The 24241-nt window shown below is 43.4% G+C and overlaps 1 protein-coding gene across 1 annotated transcript in view; it reads left to right on the forward strand.

Annotated features, from left to right (window-relative positions):
- LOC138600873 (NACHT and WD repeat domain-containing protein 2) overlaps window positions 1–23709 on the forward strand; it is a 53089-nt gene extending 29380 nt beyond the window's left edge. Inside the window, exons 5-8 of the mRNA XM_069672402.1 lie at window positions 11305–11508; window positions 12854–13004; window positions 16058–16647; window positions 19397–23709. Coding sequence (XP_069528503.1) covers window positions 11305–11508; window positions 12854–13004; window positions 16058–16647; window positions 19397–23293 — 4842 coding nt within the window. The 3' untranslated portion in view covers window positions 23294–23709. The remainder of the gene's footprint in view (window positions 1–11304; window positions 11509–12853; window positions 13005–16057; window positions 16648–19396) is intronic.
- Window positions 23710–24241: the final 532 nt, after the last annotated feature.

Below are 24241 nucleotides of genomic sequence, written 5' to 3' on the forward strand. Positions count from 1 at the left end.
ATGACATCCTCCACAGAAAAGCAGAATTTAGTGGCCAGCAAAGCGGTGACATCACACACAGGCAGATCTGCAGTACAGTAATAAACCAGCCTGTTCATGATGTCAGCACACACACACACACACACAGAAACACACAGCTGAGCAGAGCCAAGATGTAGCAGGAAGTGTTGGAGCTTACCTTGTAGAAGTAACGCAGTGACATCACAGCGAGGTAAAATCCCACATTTAGCTTGAAATGCTCAGAGCAGATAAAACCCAACAAACGAATGGGGAACACGTGTGGCATCATGGGAAGTGTAGTGCAAACATAATTTTCCTCTGAAATCGGCTTCAAAGCTTCAGAATCAAAGCAACTTAATGACAAACTTTTCTTCTGAAATGCTGCAGCAACAGGAAGTGTTTGCAAGTGATCGGGCAAATCAAAAAAAGGGGGCGGGGCTTAAACAGCTTAAATAGACCGCCCTCTCCCAAAGGGTGCGTTTGATGTATATGTCAGCATCTACAGTTTGGCATGTGAGCGAGGCAGTATTTGCCACACACTGACTTTTTTTCAAGGAGAATTAAAAATGAAAGTACAGATAAAAAAATGACATTTATTAATCTTTGTTTATTTATTTATTTTATGTCAAATCTTATGGGTGAAAATAATGTTCCAATTTCTCCCAATCTTATTAATCAATTTGTTTTTAACACAATTTGGTTTTACCCAACATGCAAACTACCCAAAATATATATTAAAAAAACTCTTTTTTTTATCATGATATGATTTAAAAACCTATTTAAATTTTGAAAACAAGTAAAAATTTTGCTATTGTGGATTTTTTTTTATACAGTACTTTATTTTCTGGGATCCCTTGGAGGACAGTCAGCAGTCCATGTTTGTTAAAAATGTTGTTCGGATCAAAACTGACATATTTAGCTGTTTTTACTCACAGCACTCTCAGCTGAAAATAGTTAAACTTTTGGAACACCGCCGTGCTCGTCAGCGACCAATCAAAACCAAGAAGGGGCGGGGCTTCAGACATCAACTGTGTTTCCATTCTTTTAATGTTTTCTTTGGAAACATTTCCTTGAATAAAAGTAAATATTAAACAAACAGAGCTAACGGACTTAACGGTCACTCCCAAGCGAAGCCGAAGTGCCACGAGGCAACTTTTGTAACCTAGCAACAGTAAGCGGCGGTGAGAAGCGCTCTGAAAATGAGCCACTAGTGGACACTGGCCCTTAAACTGCAACACTTTGTCTCCCTAATCTTCCCTGTTGTTCACCTCCAACAGCATCTGCGTCTTCACAGAGATCTCTACGTGTGTTTTAAATATGAAACTTAGTTTTCAACAATTAGCTCTGAGTAAAATTTAAATACATTCATCACAAAGTTTTACACTGCATCCGAAGAGTGTCACGGCTTGGCCTCCAAAGCGCATTAAGACATTGTATGTGGTATTTGGCCGTACAGTTGAAGCTCAATCAGACTGAAATGTCCGGATCCGTCTTGAACAGAAGTTACACACTCCCCTCTTTTGTGCCTCTGGCTTGTTGTTGTACACGCCGCACTGATTTCATTCATTCCCAGCAGCCCCAGCGCCCTCCGTCTCTGCTGCAATTTCACCATCTTAACCCCGACTGACCCCGAAAACAGCCACACAAAACTCACACACCTCTTTGTTCTCTCCGCCTTTCTTTCACTCTCATGATCTCAAACACACATGTGTGCACGAACAAACAGAGCGTCCTGACCCGAGGCGTTTCGTGTGTGGAGAGATTGAGAATGAGTCGGGGTAACACAGACGTAGAGCTGCCCATCTGGATTGCTGAATCTTTAATGTCACATTCTCTGTGGTGGTAGAAGAGGAGATTTTAGCTCCACAGAGTCTCCACAGACTCGTCGGAGCCAGCTGCCGCGTCCCTGCAGTCGGGCTCCCCATCGCCGCCACACATCGGGCCGGCCCCGTTTCCAGTAATGGGGGAGCTCCGAGCTCCGAGCGCCAACAACAGGGTCCTTTGATCAGGGACTCGGATCCCCGGTTATGACAGTTCTGGGTTGTCTGGGCTATCTCCAGAGTACCGCTGTTTATTTTTACAGGGTGGTAGACCTACATATACGTGTGAGGACGGGGAAAACGTCAGCAGAATTTAGCCTCTTGTTGTTTTGCTACAACATACAGTCGTGTGTGCGGCGGTGTGTCGCTCTGCTCTTTCAGGCAGCCTCTTCTTTTCTTTCTTCTTCTTTGTCTCAAGATTTCTACTTGCTTTGCTTTATTGTCTGTGTACTCTTCACTGTATGTGACACACTTTAAATTCTGGTTTTAATCTTGTTCATTGATGGGACAGCTCAGAGAAACGGGAAATGTGGGGAGGAGAGAGTGTTGGGCAGTCCCTAAACGCATTTTCATATATTCATATTCTTTGTGGAAGGTGACCTGAACAGATCAATTTGCAACTTGCATTGACTACTGCACCTCCCTCCTGACAGGCCTTCCTGCATGCACATTCAAACCTCTGCAGATGATCCACAACGCAGCAGCGCGACTCATCTTCAAATCAACCCAAAACAGAACATGTCCCTCCACTGTTCATATCCCTCCACTGGCTCCCAGTCGCCGCTCGCATCAAATTCAAACCCTGTCGCTCGCTTACAAAACAGCAACAAAAACGTCTCCTGCCTACCTGAACGCCCTCATCCAGATGTACTCTCCGTCCCGCCCACTACGCTCTGCCAATGAAAGGCGCCTGGTACTCCCATCACAACAGGGCCTGAAGTCTCTAACTAGACTCTTCTCCTCAGTCGTCCCCCGGTGGTGGAGCGAGCTACCAAACTCCACTCGGTCCGCAGAGTCCCTTTGACCTTTAATAAGAAGCTAAAGACCCAGCTCTTTATGACCTCTGAACTTAATGATATTGATGCTATTGATGATGATGACATCGAGGATGTAGTTTATGCTGACTAGGATTTTCATGATGATGATGATGACTTTACTGATCTTGTTGATTTTGCTGCCAAAAAAACGCCCGATCACACTTGCAGCTGTTTGTTGGCTCTTACCGACTTCGTTCCCTCCTGTCCTGATCGTTGCTTGTGTTGTATGAACTCTCAGATGTACGTTGCTTTGGACAGAAGCGTCACAACATGAGGAGAACATGAGTGTAGTTCACTCTGGAGACGGCGAACGACCGCGTTTTACGGCACCCGGCAGAGTTTTACAAACAAATCAGTGCAGATTCCAACGGGCCAGTTGGGTCTGGAAAAACAAGTCTCAGCGTCAGTCACACCAGCATCGAACTGAAGCATAAAGGCAGTCTTGGGAAATAAGTGCGAGTGAATGATGATTACAAGAAATCATTAACAATGATCGAGGGGCTCGAGGCTCAACTGACAAAGAGTCGCTCGTTGTGGGTGAAAAAACGATTCACGCTCACACCTACGGGCAATTTAGAGTCACCAATGAACCTAACGAGCATGTCTCTGGACCGTGGGAGGAAGCCGGAGTACCCGGAGGGAACCCACGTATGCACGGGGAGAACATGCAGACTCCGCACAGAAAGGCCCACTATGTCCGAACCGGGATTTGAACCAGGAACCTTCCTGCTGTGAGGCGACGGCGCTAACCCAAACCATAACTCTAAAATCAAAAGTCAACTCAGATTGTGGATTTCGAATATCATGATACCCCTAGTTTTTACAAACCATTATCATCACCTTTATCCGTTTAAGTGCCCACTTCAAATGAAGAGTCACCTCTAGCTAACACACACACACACACACACACACACACACACACACAGCCTCACAGGCAGTGAGAGGGAGACTTCAAAGAGAAGCTGATCTGGGAGGTCTGCAGCCCACAAATACTCTTAGAGGAAAAGAAGGCACGAGCAGAAGACGGAATAAAGACAGAAGGAAAATCTCTGGAAAACAAAACAGCATCCCGTCGTTTATTATTGATGTGACGGGGAAGTGAGAAGACGGGATTTGGGGAGAGAGGAGGAGAAGAGAAGAGAGGGGGGAGGGGAGGTTGAAGTGGGAATAACAGCTTCCTTAGAAACAACAGAGGAGACGGAGACGCTGGACTGACAGGCGTAGTGTAGGTGTGTTTCAGGAGACGTCTTAATGTTGCTCTTGGCACCTATATCTCACCTCGTTCACCTCTATGAGACACCTTTCTTTCATTTAAAGGAAGTTTCATTTAAATGTCACGATTTTTCATCTTAAACAAAGGAAAAAATCGTGAAACTAAAACTGTAAAAAAATCACCAAGGCGATTTCAAGCCACCTTATTTATTAAGAAAGGGACTCAAGTCTTATATTCCGCTTTTTATTGCGTGTGTCAGTCTTATTTTATGAGTGAGAATCAATAACTGAGTGTCTTTCAAAGGGCACGGCTGAACACAAGACAGGTGGCGGTGCAGGGTTGTTAAACACACACACACACACATCACTACACCTGGCTGAGGGGGGCTTTTCTCTAACCTGTCGATGCAATAAAGCAGGTTTCCATGGCGATCGCAAAGGGGTTGGCATGGTGATGGTGTCATTGACCTGGAGATTAAGCATCACAATGAGCCGCGTCTGTTTTTTCCTTCTTCTCCAGGCTCGAATTCCCGTCATGGAAGAAACAGGAAAACTTGCCTCGAGGACGCTGCCGGTCATGTGGCGGGTTGACTTCATGTAACAGGATATTGGAGGCTTTTATTTTCTCCTCCATTCAGTTAACATGATGTAAGTGTTAATGTGATAGCCCAGACCGGCGGGTTTAACTCTCAGCTGCAGTGGAAGTTGATACGCATAGTGAAATCCAGCCGAGAAGAATAGAGGAAGAATGTTCCCGAGAATTTACGCATTTTTGACCAGTCGGATGCGCTTTTAAAGTCCATACAGGATACTTATTCTACCCAAGGTTCAATAAGTAAGAGTGTTTAAGCTGGAGCTAGCTGCTATGCATACTACATAGTAAGAAGAAGAAATTAGAGGAAGTGTTGAGACAGCTCCTTGAAGATAAGGATTAGCGGATGCCGTGAGATGCTGTGATGCCCTTTACCTGTGGGGTTCCTCAGGGCTCAGTTTTAGTACCCCTTCTCTTCTCTCTGTACATGCTTCCACTGGATCCCATTATAAAGAATATAAGATTAAAAGGGGACCCAGTGGAAGCATTGACAGAGAGAAGAGAAGGGGTACCAAAACTGAGCCCTGAGGAACCCCACAGGTAAAGGGGGGCCGATGAGGACAAGGCATTCCTCAACAGTCCACCGTTTAATACTTACATTTTAGTGTTTCCCACCAAATATCAAGGTCAAGTCAACAACTTTACAGACAGTGTAGAAAGGGGATGGACTGGTTGACCCCCACCAACAGCGAGTTGCAGCAATCTAAGCGAGAAGTGGATGAGTTTTTCTGTATCCTTGAATTTTAGGAACGGCTTCTCTTTGGCGCAGCCTCTCAGTCGGAGGAAGCAGGCTCTCACCACAGAGTTTATTTGTTTGTCGAATTCAAAGGATGACTCAAAAACCACCCCAAGGTTTTTTATAGAGGGTTTTTCACCTGTTGACAGTGGACCAAGTTTGTTACAGATTTGTCTGGTGGAGTCAGAAGGAGGCCAAACAGAACTACTTCAGACCCCCTCCAGTGAACATCAAGTGTTTAACCTTGTAAACATCTCCATGTGGTGTTCTTCATGTGCTACAAGACATATCAGGGACAACATCAGCATCATCTCCATGGCTGGGCCTGTCTGCTTTTAACCTGCAGTGTACCAAGGACAGGCTGAACAACACGTTTTCAGATCGGCAGGTTTGAGACGTCACAAACCTAAGGAGCCAATACTGACTGCTAACGTTAACACTACTACTACTACTACTAATTACTACATTTCAGACTAGCTAAGTTGCCACTAAACGATGGCAGAGACGTGTTTTGTTTTCAGCTGTGATTTTATAAAAGGAGAAACGTAGTGGGCAGGGGAGATATATTTGGGTATCATCCGCGAAACAGTGGAATGAGATGCCGTGCTTCTTTATGAGGGGACCCAGTGGGAGCATGTACAGAGAGAACAGAAGGGGTGCCAAAATTGAGCCCTGAGGAACCCCACAGTTAAAAGGTGGCCGATGAGGACAAGGCATTTCTCGGGCTCACATTAAAGGTTCTGTTTCAACTTACATTAGTGTGAACTCATAAATGCTTTGTTCGTCACCTTGTTTTCCCTTTAATCCCCCCATTTGTGTCAGCCCTGTTGGTTTTGTTAGCCATATGTGTTTTATAAGGTCGCCCAAAAACCACAACATGCAATTCCATGTGGAGAACTCTCGTTAAAACATCGTGTACCAAAACTATAAAACATTTAACAGGAGATTTAACGTCACACCACAGTAACCACATTTTTAGGACGTATGTTGTAGCAGAGAACATCCCTCTCTCTCTCTCTTTCTCTCGCTCTCTCTCTCTTTCTCTCAGATTTTCTTAGTACAGCTAGAGGAGATTGTCCACTTCTTAATCTCTGCAGATAAAGTTGTTGTTTCGGTAAGATAAGTTGGGTCAAAAAAATTAACTTGGGCCACCTTTAATATTCCACGGCGGCCTGCCAAAGTGAAGTCTATGTGTGGGAATCACTCACACGCAGCCCTCTTAGCCCTAAGCTCATTGGTTCCCAGTGAGGATGCGATTTCTCAAACAGGTTTAAAAAGGTGTGATTTTAAGGGACTACTTTCAGCAGTGGATTAATATTTGCTGATCTTGTGAGTTTAAGATATATCAGGCTTTGGTGACAATGATAATGCCTCGATCGATTCGCTGTTGGGTTTGCTCTTTTTACGTGATTTATTGACAAAAAACGCAGCTTTTTCTCTATTTATTTCTTCCATTCTATCTGCTACATAAACTATTAAATTGGCTTGAACCTCTTGCTCCAACACCGCCCTTGTCACTGACAAATACGTGATCATAACAAAGAAATATTTCTTTCTTTTTCAAGTCATTTCTCCTTCTGCGCTGCCAAAGCTTATGCAGCAAAAAATCAAAGCAGTCTACTGCGTGTTTCATTGATTGATTGACCGCGTGAGTGATTGATTTGTTGATTCGTACTGTAGCTGAGTACAATATCTTAGTCGCCTCTCCCAACCAGCTCATCAGATAAAGTGCACTTAGCCGGAGTATAAAAACCCGTCCAAGGATGAAAAACTGGGAGGAGGGAGGGAGGGAGGCGGAGGAATGCGGCTCAAACTGGGAATTTGAACACCTGATTTTGTCATTTTGATTTAAACACCGGTTGGTTTTATCCCAATCTCTATCCACACACTCAGCCGGTCAGCTCCTTCATTCATGCTGCGATATCACCACGAGGAGAGCTGACAGAGGCTTCGTCAGCAACTTTCAGAGAGACTGTCTCGCACGCGCTATTTGTCCCTCTCCCAGCATTGCTGTAGTTCAGCTCAGTGCCTCCATCCTCTACAGACACATCACTGCAGCACTGTGACTCATAGGATACGATTTAAAGAGGGTGGATGAGGTCACCTGCAGGGCAGACCGCTGGTTCAATAATCCGTCCCGTCACATGTTTTAAGATGATCAAAGGTGTCTCTAAACAGCCACAAGTTTCTAGGCAGGTTTAATTTACATTTCAATGTCAGCATCAAGGTGTTCACTACCCACTCAAACTCACAGAACCTGACAAACATTCAATATAAGCCTCAAAAGCCAATAATCGAGCGCTTGCTAAACCCTTTTGCACTAATGTTAGCATTAACGGCTAACTAGCTTACTACCAAAAGAAAAACTTTATGTAGCATTAGCTTCTGAATCTGAAGAATTTCACACTAAATAATTTGGTGGGTTTCATGTTACATTTAAAAATACCTTTAATAAAGATAACACATCATTTGCAGAGCTGGTCTTGGATGCTAATTTGACTTTAGGCTAACTAGCTTACTACCAACAGTACTTACTAAACCCAGCATTACATCCAGTGCTAGTTAGCTGAATTACGCACTACATATTTTTTGGTTAAAGGTTACATGAATTAAAAGCTCTGTTTGTGAAAGCACATCCATTGAGGAGCAGATCTTGGATGCTAATATGTCAGAATGTAAGCTAGTTAGCTTCCTTAAGTTATCCCTGAACCCTGAACCCTGAATTTGACGCTACGTAACTTTTTAGGTTAAATGTAACATGAAATAAAAGCTGTGTTTATGATAGCACACCCATTATAATGTTGGTTTATGATGCTACTATATCAGAGTGTAAGCTAACGTTAGCGTGCACCGTCTTTGCTTGAGGGGAAGTTTACATAGACGCATGACAATCACATCATGTAGTCCTCATCTTAACAGAGTCCTTTTTGCCTGTAGCTTTCAAAGTAAAACAACTAAGAGTCAGTTGTCAACTGTTTTCTTGTTATACTAAACAGGATATAAGATTTATGTTTTAAAATGTGGAAACATTATGCTAGAAAAGGTGTTTCAATCAAGCTCATGGAGCAATTGTTAGCTTGAATAGGAAGCTAGCTAGCTACAGACAGATACAATCTTGTAGCAACATTTGTCGTTTCTATCCTTTTCAACGACTTGACCTTTTTGTGTTTGTGAGAGCGAATGTATAAAATGCAGTTAATATTGTGTTTTACAGTTCCCTAAGCTGAAACCTGCACCTGTCACTTGTAAGATTGTGTGCTTTTACACAGCTCGTGACCTTTCCCATCAATCACAACTAAAGATTGTGAGCCACCTGCCCGAGATATATAAAACTCTTTATTTGGCAGGAAGAGAGCACAGGGACAGTTACTTTACGGAGGGAGTCCTTTTTTTCTTTCCTTTATTTTCCTTTTCTGTCTTTTAGGAAAAGCTTAGCTCTTATTCCACTTAAATAAACATTATTTTCTAATTAGACGTCTTGCTTTATGAACATACTTGAACTGAGCATCTTTCTTTGTCTTTTATGCAAAATACTTTCTTAATTAAGGAGATTTAAAAATAACTTCTACTGTTGTTTGTCTTCCTTGGTCATCGGGTCAGCTTTATTGTTTATATAATTTACATTTTGGGTTTGGATCCAATATGTAACCTTGAAAATGGCACCTCCTCCTCCAAAACAGCTGAGACTGCACATGTTGACTATCTTAGAAATCTAAAATAAGCTGCAAAATAACCTTTTGTACCAAATATGTGCAACAAAAAACTGCAGGAATGTAAATTAATCCACCATGGGTGTTCGTGGGCTTTGAGAGTAGGCCGCTCCTACAGTCCGTGCCACATGCCATCATCTGATTCTGCTTGTTCTCTGCATCTGTTCCCACTGCGAATGCCAAAGGAACGAGGAGTCCAACATGGAACGGCTTTGAAGCGTCATTGCCCTGAGCGAACACCAACGTCGTTTTCCTGCTCATCGGAGCTCACTGTCCCTCGCTCGCTCTGCGTCTTCGCCCTGAGGCTTCAGCTGCACGGGAATTACGACACATGAAGTAAAGATCAGCTGGTCATGAAGTGGAGGATTTCCTGTGATATTTTTTCTCCTACTGTCCTCAATTGTGAGTGATAGAGTGCATGAAGGAGAGTGCCAGGAAATGGCCATGATCATTTCCGATGGTATTGAATCAGCTGCCACTCGGAAGCGAGTGTGCAGAGATGCCGAGAGGAAGAGCTTACAGTAGATACGCCATGTGGAGTGGGAGATAATGGTGGGATGAAAAGGCCACTATTTAATTTGATGATGCCTAATTATGCAGCTAGTGTGTCGAGTGTTCTGGTTCCTGACTGATATTGGCTTTGGTGTATAAGACTGAAATTGGAATCTGCCATCTTCATCATCCGTCTTCAGTTCTGTTCCCACAAACCTTCATACCTCCCTTTCATTGATGCATTAATTTCCTTTCATTCAAAACCTCCCATCTGTTCTACATATAAAGCAAATCTGCTCATTTTCTTAATACTACTGATTAAGAAGCATTAGCAAATTTGGCCGAGGCCGCGTGTTTTACATAACTGTGCCATTCAAGCATTCGCTGTGCAACAGCTGAACGAATCCGCTTTTTCTCACTGAAAACAAAAAATTATGAAGAAGAAAAGAAGAAAGGTTTTAAAACGGCCTGTAAGGGTAATTCGCTATTTGCTTTGTTGTTATTTTACGCACAAAGGCCTAAAATACTCACATGCACAAACCACATAAGTTGCATTTCCACTGCAGGAGTTTTCCCCAGGAACTACGGACCTTAGGAGGTACTTAGTTTTGTTTCCACTTTCAGAACTTTCCCCAGGAACTAGGGAATTTGGTAAGTACTCAGTTGTGTTTCAGGAGCAGAAACTTTCCCCAGGAACTAGGGACTTTAGGAGCTACTCAGTGATTTTTCCGCTGCAGGAATTTGCCCCAGGGACTAGGGACTTTGGGAAGCATTCAGTCGCGTTTCCACCGCAGGAACTTTCCCCCAGAACTAAGGACTTTAGGAGGTACTCAGTTGCATTTCCACTGCAGGAACCTTCCTCAGGAACTAGGGACTTTAGGAGCTACTCAGTTGTGTTTCAGGAGCAGAAACTCGCCCCAGGAACTAGGAACTTTAGGAGCTACTCAGTGTGTTTTCACAGCAGGGAACAGGGTCCATATAAAGTTTCAGGACCTTTACCTCCTGCTGGTGGGGGGGTATTACTTTCTGAAAGTACTGGGATGTAGAAATGGGCCACCTAGGTCTGTTCTGATTGGTAGAGTAGGATTCAGAAGAGTCTTTCAAACATTAGGAGTCTCTAATTTTGCCTTCTTGTTGGCTTATTGTCCTTGGTGGAAACACAGCGAATAATGGGCTGGAGGAACCTTTTAATCTCTTGAGAAGTAGACCCTGGAACTCCCGTGGAAACGCAGTTATAGTCAGGCTTCCTGCAGTGACCCAGACGATCCCTCTTTTCTTAGCTTTAATGCTGTAAGTCGTCCTTTAAATATCTTTCTGTTTTGATATTTTTGTGGTTGTGTTTGACGTATGGCGGGCAGATGGCGTTTCTCTTTCACAGGATTTTTTATGTTTAACACTTTCTGTAAACAAGTTTCTCCGTGGGAAGAGCGGTGCCACATTTTCTAATTTAAACAGTACATATGCAGCTCTGGCTTAAAGCAATTCTGATGTGACATAGAGCTGGTGGATTTCCCAGCTGCACCACACTTGCACCTATGGCTCGGAAATTGCCTCAAATAAGTCACACTCTTTAGTTTATTGACTCCACTTTTCACCCTGTGCCAAAGATACAAAAAAAAAACAACCTGAAAGCAGTTTCAAGGACCACGATGAATCACATTTCCTGTCTCTCTTTCTCCCCTCTTTCCTTTCTTTCCTTCTGCAGGGCCTGGTGGGAGAGAAGTATGGCAGCATCCGAGTGCCGGGGGAGGTGGAGTCGGCCGAGTTTGAGATGATCTTGGATGCAGCTGTGGAGGCGGGGCTGGACACACACATCTTGGAGGAGTGGTACTGCAGGGATGAAAACTCTGTGCCACCCGCATACTACCTCAAACCCAAAGCCCAGATGCTCAAGAACTACCAGAACTCTGTGAGTCCAGCTGACATGCATCGACGGTGATAAAAAAAGGGACATTTAATGGCCCTGATGTACTAAATCTTTTATTTAGCTTATAATAGATTCTTGTCCTTGAGCTCCTTGGTACATGAGGAACAAACAGAAGAGAAATGCAGCTTTGTTTTGAGTTTTTGAGCTGTTTAGTCTCAGGCAGTGTTTGAGCCCTTTTGAAGTCTTGTGTGCCGAAAGAAGATTTAGAAAAGTTTCAGTGTACTTGCAAAAGTCCCTATAACATTCCTTAAACAATTTTTTGAGAGGAAAGTTTAATTTTTAACCATTCAATTTAGCGTTCAGCTCCAACTTTCTGTAGATACTAAGATATCTGGTGGAGTTTTCCTCCAAACTTCATGCGATTTCACTTTTAGCGTTACTTAAAATTGTACTTTTTCATGCAGTGTAACAAAAAATTCAGACATGAAGATTTTCATTTGGAGAATCTTCAAACTCTCCAACATCACGAGTTAAGATACTACCGGATAATCAAGCTGATTTAGGGCCAGATTTATCCCCCCTTTGGGGACAAAACAGAGCAAAGTCTCAATTCTTTGATGGTGCTAAAGATGATCTCGCCAGCCTGTGGTGTGAGGGATGTTAAGAGTGATTTGACTACCCCGATCTGCTCGGAAGAATGTTGTGGCCTCACACGGGGCCCCACACTAGCCACTGATATCCTGTAGTGTGGGGGGAACCCCGAGGACAGCCGAGCACGCACTCTGTGGATTGTCATGCGGAACGAAACGATAGCCTATTAGGAAGCAAGCTGACTGAAGAAGGAAGCGCAACAACCACATGTAACATGTACAGCCCGTGCTCACACCATCTCCACGACTTCATCCATAGTTTTTTCTTTTTCAGCCAAAATTTGAATTTTCAGTAAAAAAGTCGATTCTTCCTGCCTGTTGTCCTTCATGTTTGTTTACTCTGAAGTCACGTTTGACCACAAGAGATTTTGCGAGATTTCCAGTGTTGAGAGTCGGACTCTGGTTGTTGGTGAATGAATCTGTTAGTGTGTGGTGTGCTGTTCTGGTCATATTGTTTCTCTCCACACACTACAGGAACAAAACTTACATCTGTCATTATTCGTCATCATGTGTGGGCTCTCTCACATTTTCAACGTCTGTTAAGATTTTAAGAATCTTTTAGTGCGAGCCAGCCTGAAGAAATTCCACCTACATAAAACAGTCTAAATGAGAGCTCACATAAACACAGACGGATATTCCCTTTGTAAAGTAAAACATTCTGTCAGTGCACGCTGAGAGTTCTCCATCTAAACTGTAAAGCTCAATCTGTCCTCTCGCTGCCCTCCCGTCCCGCTCAGATGGAGTCGAGCAGCGCAGCCAAGACGAAGAACGACAAGGCCTGGAGGAACGTGTCGGAGGAGATCAAGAGGATCTTCAGGACGGCGGTGCTGCAGCTGCAGGAGAAAGGGACCATGAAGAGCGCTCAGGCCAAGAAATTCCTCTGCTCTGGTGAGTTCCTGCTCGACTTCTACTTTCTTTTTCATGCTTTCATGTCGGATCTTTGGAGGACTTCTTTTCAAGTTGGAACATGTCTGACTCTCAGATGGGTTACGTTAGATCGGTCTGTGAAATCATTATTTATTTTTACATTAGATTAATCTTTAATCTTCAGTACATGTAGCCTTTTTTATGTTGGGTCAAATATACTTCTTTCACCTAGCTTTAAGAAAGGAACAACTCCAACAGTTGAGTAATGCCAAACTTCTACTGGTTTATCTGGTAATACTTACAGGGTTTTATTCTTTTAGTATTCTAAATGGAATATTTTTGTGTTATGGACCGTTGTTCGGAAACAAAAAGCTATTCAACTGTATTAATTTTGCCTTTTGGTGCATTTTTATGGACATATTTTGTCTTGATTCTTACGGACAAAAATGTTAAGAACGTCAAGAGACATTCAACAGAAAAATCACTAATTAAAACAATCGTTAGTTGCATCTCCAGAAAAACAATTAGGAAATCAAAAGCTCATAACTTTCAACAAGCAGCATGTCTTATAATTATTGTGTTGTATTATTACACGGCTGTGTTAAATACTTGATTCTGATTGGTTAATCACCGCATTCCGAGGTCTGTTATTTCTCTATAACAGACCGTTGCTAGGGATGCAGCTCTAATCACACAATCTGGAGGACTAATGCTGCGTTCACATGGATTCAGGCAGACGGTGGACGGCAAACCGGATGTCATTTTAGTGGACGAGAGCAGGACGGTAAAATGTGGTGAGATCGCCGGCAACGGAAACGGTAGATGGCATTGCCGTCCAAAGTTAAAATAGTTTTAACTGTTACGCCAAGCGCTCATTTCCAAAGGCATCCCTAGCAACGGTCTGTTCTTTATAACAATGGTCTGTTATCGAGAAATAACAGACCTCGGAATGCCGTACTTAACCAATTGGAATCAAGTATTTAACACAGCCGTGTAATTACCCACTGTAACAACCTACTTACTATAGCTTATCCCTTACATACAGTGTTTGTCTGATTAAAATAAAATATACATGTCCGGGTTTCTCACACTTGTTATAGCAGAGGTCAGCCATCGAGCCTTTGCTAACATAATGAATGATAACAACATGAGAGAGAATTATTTACCTTCAGTGGAAAAGAACCCCAGGAAAAAAGTGCTTTATTTAATGTTGTTTGGAGCGTCATCTTGTTGTGAAATGATAACACGAGATGAGAAGCAATCAGGATCCGTCAGACTGAACTCAGCAGATGACAGTGATTGATCGATCACGTTGTTCGTTCACCTCACAGTGCGCTGCAATGTCAGGGGAAAAAAAGGTTTGCAAAGTGACTTTTTACTCACTCTCATGTTTTAATTCATTACTTTTTTATCACATTTACTCAAAATCAAAATCACACTTGTACTATCACTGTGGCTTAAAAATAGTTTTCATTTTTCATCAAAGCGGCCCATCTGAGCTCCTCCATAAAAATAGAACATTGAAGTAAAAACAAAAACAGTTATTATGAGTTTTTCTCTTCTGGTGCAAAAGTTAACAACCAAAGCTAAAAGTTAATCTCTGACATTCGAACACGTCCTCCCACTGTTTATTTCCTCAGAGCTCCGTGTGCTTCATCTCAGGATTGTCTCCATTTGGGAATCAGCCAGTTATTACTGAATTGTTATGACAGCTCTGAACTCATCTTTAAAGACATCTCTTTATTTTCTCAGGCTGTCGGTGTGGGAGATGAGCTATGAAACATGATGACAGGTGCCGTATAGTCCTGGTTCTGTTCCTATAGAGCAGACACTATGGAGGCATATGAGTGCCATAAAAAACAATAAGTCTTTAAAAGGAATAAGACAATAAAAATAAGAGATAAACAAGAGAGATCAATTGAAAAAAATGTTGACACACTAAAACAAATGAAAAATAAAAAAATAAGAGTTTTTAAGTATTTTTCCATATATTTTTTTAAACTATTTTTAAAATTTTTAATCAGTTTTATGGATATAATAATCAAAAATATGTATTTTTCTGTATAGAAATATCTTTTTTTTTTTTTAATCTATTCTTTTATGATGTCATACATTTTTTAAATGCTTTTTTTTGAAAGACCAAGCTGTCAATCAAGTCTGTGGGCAGGTCTTCCAGGTCTATCCAGGATTTAAATGAAGTCATACAAATGTAAAAAAAAAAAAAAAAAAAATTATTATTTTTTTTTTTTAATTTAAATACAAGAAAATGCAGATGCATAAAATATAATAAATAATAAAAACATATCATTTATATATATTATAATAAGAAGAATAATAATAATAAAGTATATGCAGAAAAAATATATAAATGAATAAAATTGATTGTCATTATTGTTTAATTTTTTTTGTTACATTTATCCTCATTTATTTAAAACATTTGTGGCACTCCTGTGACTCCGTAAAGCACCGCACGCAGCCTGAAAACACAGTGTGATACAAAGCCAATTAAGTTATTCCAGCTGAACTTTTATAATCTCATATAAGCAAAAGGTCGCAGCTCTTTGTGTCAGGAAACGGTTGTTTTTATGCTCTCTAATTGAGCTCGCTGGGCTTTAAGCGTTGCAGGACTTTGCTACATGGAGGAAGTTGTGTCGTCTCCTGGAACTTTCATTTCACACTCCTCTCTCTCTCCCACCTAATTAGCTGCTACCATGTGAGCAGAACTACACAGGAGATGCTGGCGGAGATCCAGTGAGCCGGTGATACGGCTCAGCAGTGCTGGCTTATGTGATTTTATCAACTTTGTTTCTGCTTAAATAAGGCTCAAGAGAAATCTGTGTAATCGGAGGGTAAAGGCTTCTGAAATCTCTCCTGCTTTGCTGGAAATCCTTCATCTGATAGACGTTTATCTCTGCAGGTTTTACATTATAATCCAGCTGTGCTCCTTATCAGCACTAAGCCTTTTTAAGAACTTGCCATACGCGTTGCTGGAGTTTGAAGAGTTATTAAAAAACACATAAATTAAAGATTTCTTTGTCATTTCCCAAAAAATGACACAGTTTCTCTTTTTCCAGCCTTGGAGGATGAACTCGACTTCGCCCTTGGGAAACAAACTCCAGCCTTTCTCAGGAAATGTGTCTGCTACATCCGCAAGATCTCCAACTTCGACCGCTTCGCCAAACTCCCCGACATGACCCGCTACATGGACATCGTGGTGAGCGGCGACCGCGTCATGCGCAACCAGGAAGCCTACGAACGCCTTCTGAAGGTCCGGGACGAGTTCATCCCCACCGTCGTCGCTGCCTCCAACCTCCGCGTCTACTCCTCTGTCACGCACTGCGACATGAAGCTGGGCTACTCGCAGGAAGTGGAGAGTCACTATGTGGAGGGTCTGTGTAAACAGTTCTACGAGGACATGGTGGATATCATCCAGGCCACGGTGCAGCAGAACTTCGACACGGAGACCGACCCGCTGTACGACGAGATCCTGCAGCACCTGTCGCTGTGTAAAAGCTACGCGGCGCTCTACGAGTTCAAGACGGAGTCGTTGGATTACATTCAAGAGTATCTGATGCCGTCTAAGGGGAGCAGGATGAGCCCGATGGTGGTGTACGGGGGGCCGTGCACGGGGAAGACGCTGCTGCTTTCAGAGGTGGCAAAACAGGTGAGACATGAGAGGGACCATTTTTGTATTTAATCACGGCGTTTTGTTTGATCCCGATCCGTCCTTCTCCTTCACTTTGTCCGCCCCTCGTCTTCACGCTTCCTCACATCTGTCCCTCTGATCCGAGCATGTGCCCGTCTTTGTACAACAGAGCGTGAGGAGGCGTGCAGCCGTTCATCTCTGCCCATCAAACGCTCGCTTGACCATCTGTGCGTCTGCCAGGAGAGCACCGCGCTGCCCCTGTGAAGCATCTGCATACGGCTTCGTAGGTGTGCGCTAGGTTGCTTTTGTGTAGACATCTCTCTGTACTCTTGTTTAATGTAAATGTGAGCGCAGGTCTGCGATTGGACTCTCTGGCCTTGTGCGTGCCATCTGGCTGCCCGGCAACATTAGGATCACACCAGCGCACACCCACTGATCTGCCCCTCCTGTCCGACCTTTGCAGTAACTGTCACGTTGATACACTCGTTTATTGTGAGTGCTAAAACTATAGTGTAGATGTATAAGGTACCACAAGATACAATTAAGTGTTAAAACTTACAAGGCGATGAAGCTAGAGATGAGCAAAGGTTCAGGAAAACACTAAATGTGCATACATACGCTTAAAGGTGTGTATAAGAACAGGGGGAAGGGTTAAAGAAGAAGAAGTGAATAATAATCGTATTAAAAAAAAGCCTCATCCTGCTACAAATGAATCCTATTACTTCAGTGAAATAGGATCTGGTTTCCGTCGGGGGAGTTTACCTGCTCTCTCAGAGCCTGTCCTGATTTCTGCACCGTAACATCTTCAAACATCTTTGTTCTTTCATGTTTTAATACCAGGTGGATCTTTGGAAAGCTTCCGTGCAGCATGCTGATTCTGTGTACTCGGTGAAAAAACAGAAAAAAGGGAAAAATCTGCGTCTTTAAATCATCAAAACAAGTTTTAGAAAGTCACAATGAGCCAAAAAAAAAACCTTTTTTGGGCTACACTTAATGATTCACATGAATTATAGTATTCATTGTGTGACTGATCAACTACTGCCCACACAGATTAGCCTACTGATTTATCACGTAACCCTGCTGCACTTGTACACAAATAGTGTGTGAGTGGGCTGCCATTGGCGTAGCTGTGATGAACCTGTACACCTTTTTAAAGGGGGGGTATTACGCTAATTTTAAGCTTCATATTTCACTCTGTGAAACCTGTGGAGCAGCTCTGCATCATTTACAGTTTTAAAAAAACTCTGGTGCTCTGTGCAGGCCCTCATACAGCCTGAAACGACTCAGTCAGCTCTGTCCCTTTAAGAAACCCTGCCCCCCCACCCCCCTGATTGTGATGTCACAAAGTGCAGCGTGTAGAAAAACCTGTGTGAAACCTGGCGTTCACAGCAGACTGAGCTGAGAAGCCCGGGGATTACTCCGACATACTTTTACCTACAGATTTGAAACTCCCACGTTTAATCGGGTATAAATGTCTTAAAATGTGAGACAGCATCATTCCCCATCTTTAAGACTTAAAGACGACTGCACTACAAAATACTTCCAAACCCAAGAAGATATAGTTTTACTCATATGTTGGATGTAAGCCAGAGTAAAAGAGAGGATACTCATTGGTCGAGTCTGCAGGGTGTAATTCACACCTTACTTGTTTGGTTGGATTCATCGGACCCCTGGAGCATTTAGGACTTTACTTTTAAGCTCAGACAAAACAACATCTTTAAAAAAAACACTCCTCCTTTGAGTGGCCCGAGCAATGCTCTGTTCTAGTGTAACTACACAGAGAAAAACACGATCAAGTGTGATGCAGAAATGTGGAAAAAGGTGCCTTTCATCTCATCTTGTACTTCTTTTGTTCTTAATATGTTTGACAAAGAAAAGTCAATTGGAAAATGTACAAATAGTTAGCAAACATCTGCCTGCACACACACTGAAACTACGATAAAGCACAGCCAGGCGACCTCAGTGTGGTGAGCAAAGTAGATAAAAGCAAGAATAAGATTGAAAATGTAACACACTGGGTTTGATACATAATTCAAACCAGAGAACTGAGACAAGAGGAATCCAGGTCAAAGTGTGGACTCGGGGCAGAGCTTTGTGTTGCACTGTGATCCGTCTGTCAGTCTCGGGGATCCTGGAGATATTTTCTTTGGAGCGTTCGCTTTCATTTCACCACAATAAGAACGACAGCGGCGGGTTGTGATGTGAGGTTTCTTATCATCAGCCAAATCGCACACAGTTGCAGGAAAAGAGGTTTATCAGCTGATGGATTAAACTAGTTGTTTAATAGACGATTATAGCTTAAAAACAGCAGTATTTAATTGGCTCCTGACAGTGCGGTTGCTGCTGGGGCACAGTTAGAGAATATTATGAAATGTAGAAATGAGTCTCCAGAGACTGCAGAGATTTAAGCTTGTGATAATCGCTGGCGTTTACTGTACATAAGAATCAGGTTATTTACAGTCACGTAGACTTTCATTTATGGCTTATTGTACTTTGGAAATGTCTTGAAGCACAGATATACTGTTGTTGGGTAAAATGTGTTAAACCTCTCTCCCAGGCTGTTAATGAGCCCTGACTGTTGAAAAAACCCCCAATTAATTAGATTCCTTTTCCCTCACTCTGGAGCTTTGATTAGTCTCGTTCTAGCAGAACAGAAGTAGTTTTACTCACACTACATATAAACCAATGTCCAAAAATGTTCTCCCTCTTTTTTTGTTGTACAGATTTGATTCGATCCTAACAATCGTCTCTCACTGCTGTTTTTCAGGCCTACACGTGGCTCCAGACAGAGATGGGCCCTGAAACGGACCCAGTGGTCATCGTCCGTTTTATTGGCTCCAGCCAGCTCTCCACAGACCTACGCACCCTCCTCCAGAGCATTTGTGAACAGATTGCACTAAACTACCGCTGCCTGATTCACTTTTTGCCTAACAAGATCCAGGAGATGAAGGAGCTGCTCATCAACCTTCTTGGGGAATCGTCATTTCACAGGCCCTTGGTAATTGTCCTGGACGCCCTTGAGCAGCTCTCAGACTCCGATGAAGTTCGTAAGCTTTGGTGGCTTCCCATACACCTGCCTCGGACAGTTCGCATTGTAGTCTCAACGCTGCCCAACAAACACGGCATCCTGCAGAAGCTTCGACATCTCATCCATGATGAGGGGTATTATGTGGAATTAATTCAGAGGGACCGCAAGGTCTGCAGCCAAACATTAAAACAGCAGTTGCTTGGGGTGAAAAGAAAGGTCACCTCAGGCCAACAGATCTATGTCAACGAGGCACTTGCCAAGTGTACATTGCCAATGTTTGTCAACCTCATCTACAGAGAAGTAGTTCATTGGAGGTCTCACAAAGACGTGGACGATCGGTCCCTGTGCTCCACGGTGCACGAAAGCATAGAACAGCTCTTCTATTCAGTGGAGAACAAGTTGGGCCAACGATTTGTCTTCAGAGCCTTAGGGTACATCACCATGGCAAAGGCCGGGCTAACGGAGGTCGAGCTGGAGGATATTCTGTCCCTTGATAATATAGTTCTCGGCGATGTCATTGTGGCAACTTACCTCAAAAACCCCTTGAGAATCTCTTATGATTTGGTTGCAAGGCTCAAAGAGGAACTGGATGGTTATCTGGTTGAGCGTCAGGTACGCAATGTCACCTTGATGGTGTGGGCTAACAGACACCTGCATCTCATTGCCCAGAAGCTGTACCTTAGCAATGAGGAAGACGTCCATCAAATGCACAGCCTGCTAGCCGAGTACTTCCTGGGGGCATGGTCAGGAGGCAGGAAGAAGATCTTCACTTATGATAACAACCACTTCACCTCCCTGAATATATCGCATCACAAAAACCCCCACAATCAGCAGTCCCATGAAAAAGCATCCTCTGACAAGTACTCATATGACAGACAAACTCCCGAGCAGCCTTGGGTGTTCCAGTGCAACCTTTTGGAGCCTGACATTTTCTTTGTCAACCACAGGAAGATGACAGAGCTGGTGTACCACCTCACCAGGAGTGGGCGCACTGATGACCTCATGTTCGGCGTCATCATGAACTTTAGCTGGCTGTACACAATGATTAAGATTGGCCAGTTTGAAAAGGCTTTAACAGACATTGACTTAGCTTACAGCTACACCCAAGAAAAAGAACTGAAGTTTCTGGCCACCACTCTCCGCAGCATTAAGGTAAAGGTGCTGAAAAACCCTGCATCGCTTTCTGCAGAACTGCAGCAAAGGCTTCTGCCAGTTGTAACCTCCCTCCCCAAGCTCAGACACCTCCTCCTGGAGTGTGACAAAGATGGCCCAAAGTACTGCTCCATTGTGCCTCTCCACTCCTCAATGGATGTCACCTACAGTCCAGAGAGGCTTCCTCTGTGCGCTAGCTACATGCAGATTGTTGAGGTCTTGCCCACTCTGGCCCCAAACATCGTGCTTGTAGCCCTGGAAGATGGGTCTGTCAGCACCTGGGATGTAGAAAGCAGACAACTTTTAAGGCAGATTGACACAGCTAGATCTGTTGTGCTTGGAATCAGGCTAACCACAGATGAAAAGTATCTTGTCGTTGCCACAACCAAAAACACACTACTGATCTATGATAATCACAAGTCCTGCCTTTTATCTGAGGTTGAAATCAAGGGGTCCAAGCATAGTGGCGTTGCTGGCGGAGTGGCCTTTATTAACGGCTTTACTTTGTCCACCCATCATGCCTTGGCTTGGCTTGAAGCGAGCAAAGATGTCAATGTCATTGACCTACTCTATGGTTGGCCCCTCTACCAGTTCCACTGCTGGTATGAGGTGACTTGTGTCCAGTGCTCTCCAGATGGAATGTATGCCTTCTGTGGCCAGTACCTCAACACGGCAACTATCTTTCATCTGGGGAACGGGGACAAGTTGGCTACCGTGACCTCTGAGTTTTCAGGGGGATTCGTGAAGTCCATTCTAGTTCTGGATACCCTTCACCAAATGGTGATGATTGACAATGAAGGAAGTCTGTCAGTATGGAACACCAAAGAGATCACCAACCCACGGCTGATGGAGGACTACGATTGTAGAGGGGATGACAGCGAAGTGGTGGGCATTGAGTTATCCGAAGACCAGCGTTCCATTCTCATTTGCAAGGCCAGAAGTATCGAGGTTCTGGACACAAAAGTATGGAAAATGGTCGAGAAGTTCAAGGCCAAACGTACTGAGCGCTTCGTGGCTGCTGTTCTCTCCAAGAATGGACAAAGCATTGTGGCCTCCATGGAGAATACCTCCTCTATCTTTGTCTGGAGACGGGACAGTGGACAGTGCATGGCAAGCCTGATTGAGATCTCAGGGGCTATTGTCAAACTCATTAAATCAGTCCACCACAACCTGCTCCTTTCTGTTGCCAGCAGTGGAGTGCTGTCTGTTTGGGACATTGATATCATCACCGCCATGTCCAACATTGACAAAACAGGCAAGAAGATCCAGACCTTGCAGCTGACCGGTAGAGAGGATTATGTGTTTACCATGGACGGTTCAGAAGCTGTCCACAAGTGGAACTTCGGCACAGGCTTTATAGAGACAGTCTTTAAGCACGAGGGCATAGTGGAGAACTGCGTCCTAACCTCCTCAGGGGATCTCATGGTGACCTCAGATGACAAGTCCAGTCAGTACATCTGGCAAACCACAACTGGAGAAAACATCTTCCGCATCAATGGACAAAGAATATCACAGCTGCTAATCACCCACAACGACCAGTTTGTGGTGTCCCTATGTGAGCAGAATGCTTCCAGAGTCTGGAGGCTCGCAACTGGCCACAAAGTCTGCAACATTTTAGTCACCCTCCAGAATGCGCTGATCACAACAGCAAACACTTTCCTTGTGGGAACCTCCAAAAACAAGCTCCTTGCAGTCAGCCTGTGGTCAGGCAGTGTGTCCAAGAAGTTCGTCTGTGACGATGGAATCACCATTGTCAACTTCAAGCTCATTCCTGACTGCCCTGACTGTGTGGTGTTCATCACATCCACAGAAACCGTCTTCATCTGGAGCGTGGCAGATGAGTCGGTTTGTAGGCGAGTCCAGCTGCCGACCAACTTCCTCAAAAATCTAGAGGACTTCCAGATTTCACCCAATGGGAAACTAGGAATCGTCTCTAAAGGTGATGAGAATATCAATGTCCTGGATCTTCATAGCGGGAAGCTGAGGCTGGTCCACGCTGCTGGTATAATTTGGCGTCAGAAATTATCAAGAGATGGACGTTATCTAGTGTATGTCTGTTTCCGGAACTGTGATGAAGACGATGATGCTGGTGTCGTGTCCAATCTGATCGTGATGCGCCTTGCAGATGGTAAAAGCATCGGCACGTGTTCCCTATACAAGACACCCACTTTTCTGTCTCTCTCCCAACGAGCACTAAACATCATCATTGGCTTTGAAGACGGCAGCATTGGCACATACACAGTAGTGGACCGTGTGGATGCTGCCCTCAAGATAAAGATAGCCACCTCCAACAGCCGACAGATTGTCAACAATGCCTCGCAGAAGGTGCGACCAAAATGTGGCAACCATTCCTTTAAGAGTGTAGCCGACTGTATTTGGAGGGAGTCAACTGAAGTCTTCTCTAGGGACAGCCCCATCAACGTGTCCGACTCCGGTGAAGGTGAGTCGACCACGCCTACAAAAAAGGCTGAACTGCTGCAGTGATTGGGGGAATCGGAGAAGTTGGTGGAGTTAGGACGGGCGGGTGGAGATATGTGACAAAGTTTAGAATCTCTGGGGTTGCAGTTGATTCTTGTTTACAGCCACGTGATTCAGCTGCAGATGTCAGCCCTCTGGGTAGTTAATGGGCCGACCATTTTAACGCTGCACTCAAATTATGTATTCCTTACGTTCGAGTTATGATACGGTTTCTCTTTCTTTTACACATGAAGACTGTTAGAAAATACTGTTTTTGAAAAGAAGAAAAATGTAAATTCTGTGAGGTATTAGTTTGCCATTATGTGTCCTTTTGCATTTGAAGAACAACGTTATAATTCAAATGTCTTGGTCGAACATTTCAAAGCCATTCCAGTGATCTTAGCCACTTTCATTGTACACTATCTTTATTTTCATTGTGCACATTAAGCCATAATGTTGTCCTTAAAAACAGAGTATATTTATGTTTGTATCAACATCAGTCAGTACTGTACAAAAAGGAAGAACTATGAACATATGTACATATCCCTTTTTGGCTGCTGCAATTTGTGCAACTCCTTAAAAATGTTATGTTGTGCTTAATGCAATCAAAGTGAGTGCCTGGAATTTAAAATGTTCTTTATGTGCAGATTACAAGATTTATGAAAATGCAGGGAATTTGTAAACACAGTATACACACAGTTACATAATACTTGCATTGACGTTAAATCTAAACGATCAGTGTACTGATAACCAGTCGACAACACGAGAGATTGACGGCATTGCTCTTTGTAGTGATAGTTGTAGAAATGACAGTTTACGTAAATTTGATGTGAATTTACTTGCAGTTCCATCGGTTTGTGTGCTGTTTGTGTTAAGGGAAACACCACTATTGAGCATACAGTGTAGCATAGCACCATACACATTCACGCCTTAAACAGTGTACTTGCTTTAGGTTTAGTGGAGTTCGGTTAAATG

Source organism: Semicossyphus pulcher, unplaced genomic scaffold (genome assembly GCF_022749685.1).
Source record: "Semicossyphus pulcher isolate SPU_LCO1_2020_fin unplaced genomic scaffold, fSemPul1.0.p SCAF_21, whole genome shotgun sequence".
NCBI lineage: Eukaryota > Metazoa > Chordata > Actinopteri > Labriformes > Labridae > Semicossyphus > Semicossyphus pulcher.